General features: G+C 34.5%; 1 protein-coding gene across 1 annotated transcript; it reads right to left on the bottom strand.

Annotated features, from left to right (window-relative positions):
* LOC125195613 (transcription factor MYB10-like) lies at positions 1–1,682 on the bottom strand. The gene is made up of 3 exons (XM_048093746.1): positions 1,550–1,682; positions 778–907; positions 1–451 (listed from the first exon to the last, which is right to left on the bottom strand). Exons 1-3 carry the CDS (start codon positions 1,680–1,682, stop codon positions 1–3), a joined length of 714 nt encoding a protein of 237 aa, XP_047949703.1.
* Between the last annotated feature and the right edge of the window lie 1,213 nt (positions 1,683–2,895).

Here is a 2,895-nt window from a genome sequence, read left to right on the forward strand (position 1 = left end):
CTACTTTCCATAGTAATCACCAAATATTTTGTTGAAGTCTTGTTCAAATGTAGCATTCAAATCCCAAGAAGCAACCCCCACATCTGAGTAATCACTTGGTAAAAACATGACATTTTCCTCCTCCATCCCATCAAAATAATCTTGCTCAATAAAGCTCCCATGATTGAAATAGGAATCTGCACTCGACTCGAAAACACCTATGTTTTCCGCAGGTTGGTTGAAGGCAACCTCGGAAAATGCAGTTGTGTTTTGATTCAGACAGTCTGTTATAGTACTAGAGTTGCTGTCGGAAGATAGCTCTTCCTGGGCCAGATTGTGGGTCTTGATCTCTCTAGTTACACGGGCGCAGGTGCCATTGCGGCGGCCCTTGCGTTTGTGTATGTGGGCGTGCCAGTAGTTCTTGATGTCGTTGTCGGTTCTCCCAGGAAAGTGCTCAGCAATGGCTGACCATCTGTTTTTAATTGAATTAAATTAGTAATTATAATAAATTGAACAAAATGAATGTTTACTTTTCATAATTGATATTTGTAACCTTATTATTAGCATTTTTTTTCAATCCCACAAGAAAAATTAATAAGGTAGATGATTGAATTTTAATTTGTATCCTCTTTACTATAATTTCTCCAATTTAAATGGGATGTAAATTAAACAAAATTAGCTCAATTGATGTCCCAAAATTCCAAATATATTACCAAGGCATTAACCTACACTATTTTTTTTATCTATCTTACCAAATCCTTAAAAATAAAATGCCTACAAAATGAAATTAATTCATACTTTTTTCCCAGTAGATCGTGCAGTTCGATGATGAGATGTTTTTCTTCTTTGGTGAAGTTGCCACGTCGGATACCAGGCCTCAAATAGTTCACCCAACGCAGCCTGCAACTCTTCCCACACCTCTTCAGCCCTAAATTGATTAAAATTAAATCACATATGTTAATTATCGTATGTCACAAAAAACATACTCCCTCCGTCCCAATAAATATGAAACGTTTGTTTTTCGGCATAAGATTTTATGTAGTGTTGTTTTGTGAGTTAAAGAAGAGAGAGTAAAGTAAGAGAGATGGAAAAGTAGAGATAAAGTTATTTCTATTTTAAGAAACGTTTCATTTTTAATGGGACAATCCAAAAAGGAAAATATTTCATTTCTAGTGGGACAGAGGGAGTATAATGAACACACACAATATAACCATCATAATATATCATATATATGTAAAATCACCTCTCATTAAGATCTAATCTAATTACCAAAATCAATTAGACTGTTTCTCCTCCAATCAATAGGTCACTGGCGCTCGACACACCTAATGTGAGTGTGTCTGAATTGTACAAAATGTTAATTTTCTTGAAATATTTGAAATCAATGTGATGGCTAATTAGGGTTTTCAAATTTTCACATATGCATAGTAGATCAAAGATAAGATGAACTAATAAATTGATTTCACTAAGCCCTAATCAAGAAAAACATATATAGATAACTAGGGTTTTCAACAATATTTAACTAATTATGTACTCTAAAAGCAGCCCTAATCGGAGGGCTCCGGCTTACCGGCAAACTCCGGCACCTGCCGCCAGTTGGTTTCGCCGAATCGGCCGATAAAAGCCCTCAGTTTGTTGTCCTCTTCTTCATTCCAAGCTCCACTTTTCATTCCATTTATGTCAAAGGAAGCTGGCTTCACCATTTTCTCTCTCTTCCTCTCTCTCTCTCTACTTAGAGTGATATTTAATAGTGCTAAGATGTGGGAGAGTAAGGAGCTTATAATTGGTGGAGAATAATTAAAGCGTGTTTAAGAAAAAAGTATTGTCAATTATGTCAACGGGAGAAGTAACATCGAAACCGTAATCAACGGATTATTATATTATAATATATGAAAAGTTGACAAGGAAAGTTGATGATAATATCCACACATAACCACATATTCAAAATGTGGGAGAAAGGAAAATTTGATGACTTGATTCATCGATTCTAGGAATTTCTTTTAATCATAGTATAATGAAATGTTTAGAAAGCAAGAGATGAATTTAATCTAGACCCATAATGGATATTACACGTTGAGAATGTAAGCACAACAAATGCATAAATGTGCTACTTAATTAAAATCCAACATTAGAATCTAGAAAACCTCTAATTGAATATATGTATTATATAATTTATACACTTTAGTATAGGAACTTGCATTCTTTTGTCTACATTAATTAATTAAAATTTGATAGTAATAACTAAAGAATCTAGTTCATGTATCTCGGAGAAATAAGGTTACTTTACCTAAACAACTCCAAATTTCTTATACTAAAATTAAGGTATGGCGAGTTGATATCCTACTTAGTTATGTATACAGCATTCTTAATCAAAGAATAAATAGGCCTAATTGTGTTAATTTACTGCTCTCTCCGTCCCGCTTAAGATGACACGTTTTCCTTTTTAGTTTGTCCCAACTAAGATGACACATTTCCTATTTTAGAAATTTTCTCTCTCCAATTAATACACCCAACAACTTCTTCTCACCCCTATTAAAATATTACTCCCTCCGTCCCGGATAATTCGGATCACTTTGACCGGGCACGGGTTTTAAAAATTGTAATGAAAAGTGGGTTGAAAAAGTTAGTGGAATGTGGGTCCTACCTTTATATATTAGTTTTATAATAAAATGTGAGTAGGAATGAGTTAGTGGAATATGAGGTCCACTACCAAAAATGGTAAAAGTGAAGTGAGACAAATTATGTGGGACGGACCAAAATGGAAAACTGGGACAAATTATTCTGGGACGGAGGGAGTATCTTTCTTTCTCTCACTATTTTAACACTTACACCCACTTTTTCTCTCTCCAATTAAACACTTTAACCAATAACTCCTAAAATCTTGTGCCGGCTAAGAAATGTGTCATCTTAGCCGGG

Source organism: Salvia hispanica, chromosome 6, assembly GCF_023119035.1.
Source record: "Salvia hispanica cultivar TCC Black 2014 chromosome 6, UniMelb_Shisp_WGS_1.0, whole genome shotgun sequence".
In the NCBI taxonomy this organism is placed as follows: domain Eukaryota; kingdom Viridiplantae; phylum Streptophyta; class Magnoliopsida; order Lamiales; family Lamiaceae; genus Salvia; species Salvia hispanica.

Bases quoted from the DNA above. Each gene is read 5' to 3' on its own strand.
- LOC125195613 (XM_048093746.1), bottom strand. From the start codon at position 1,682: ATGGTGAAGCCAGCTTCCTTTGACATAAATGGAATGAAAAGTGGAGCT. The intron at 908-1,549 runs GTAAGCCGGAGC...TAATCAATTTAG, and splicing joins GCAGGTGCCGGAGTTTGCCG to GGCTGAAGAGGTGTGGGAAG. The intron at 452-777 runs GTATGAATTAAT...AATTAAAAACAG, and splicing joins CACGATCTACTGGGAAAAAA to ATGGTCAGCCATTGCTGAGC.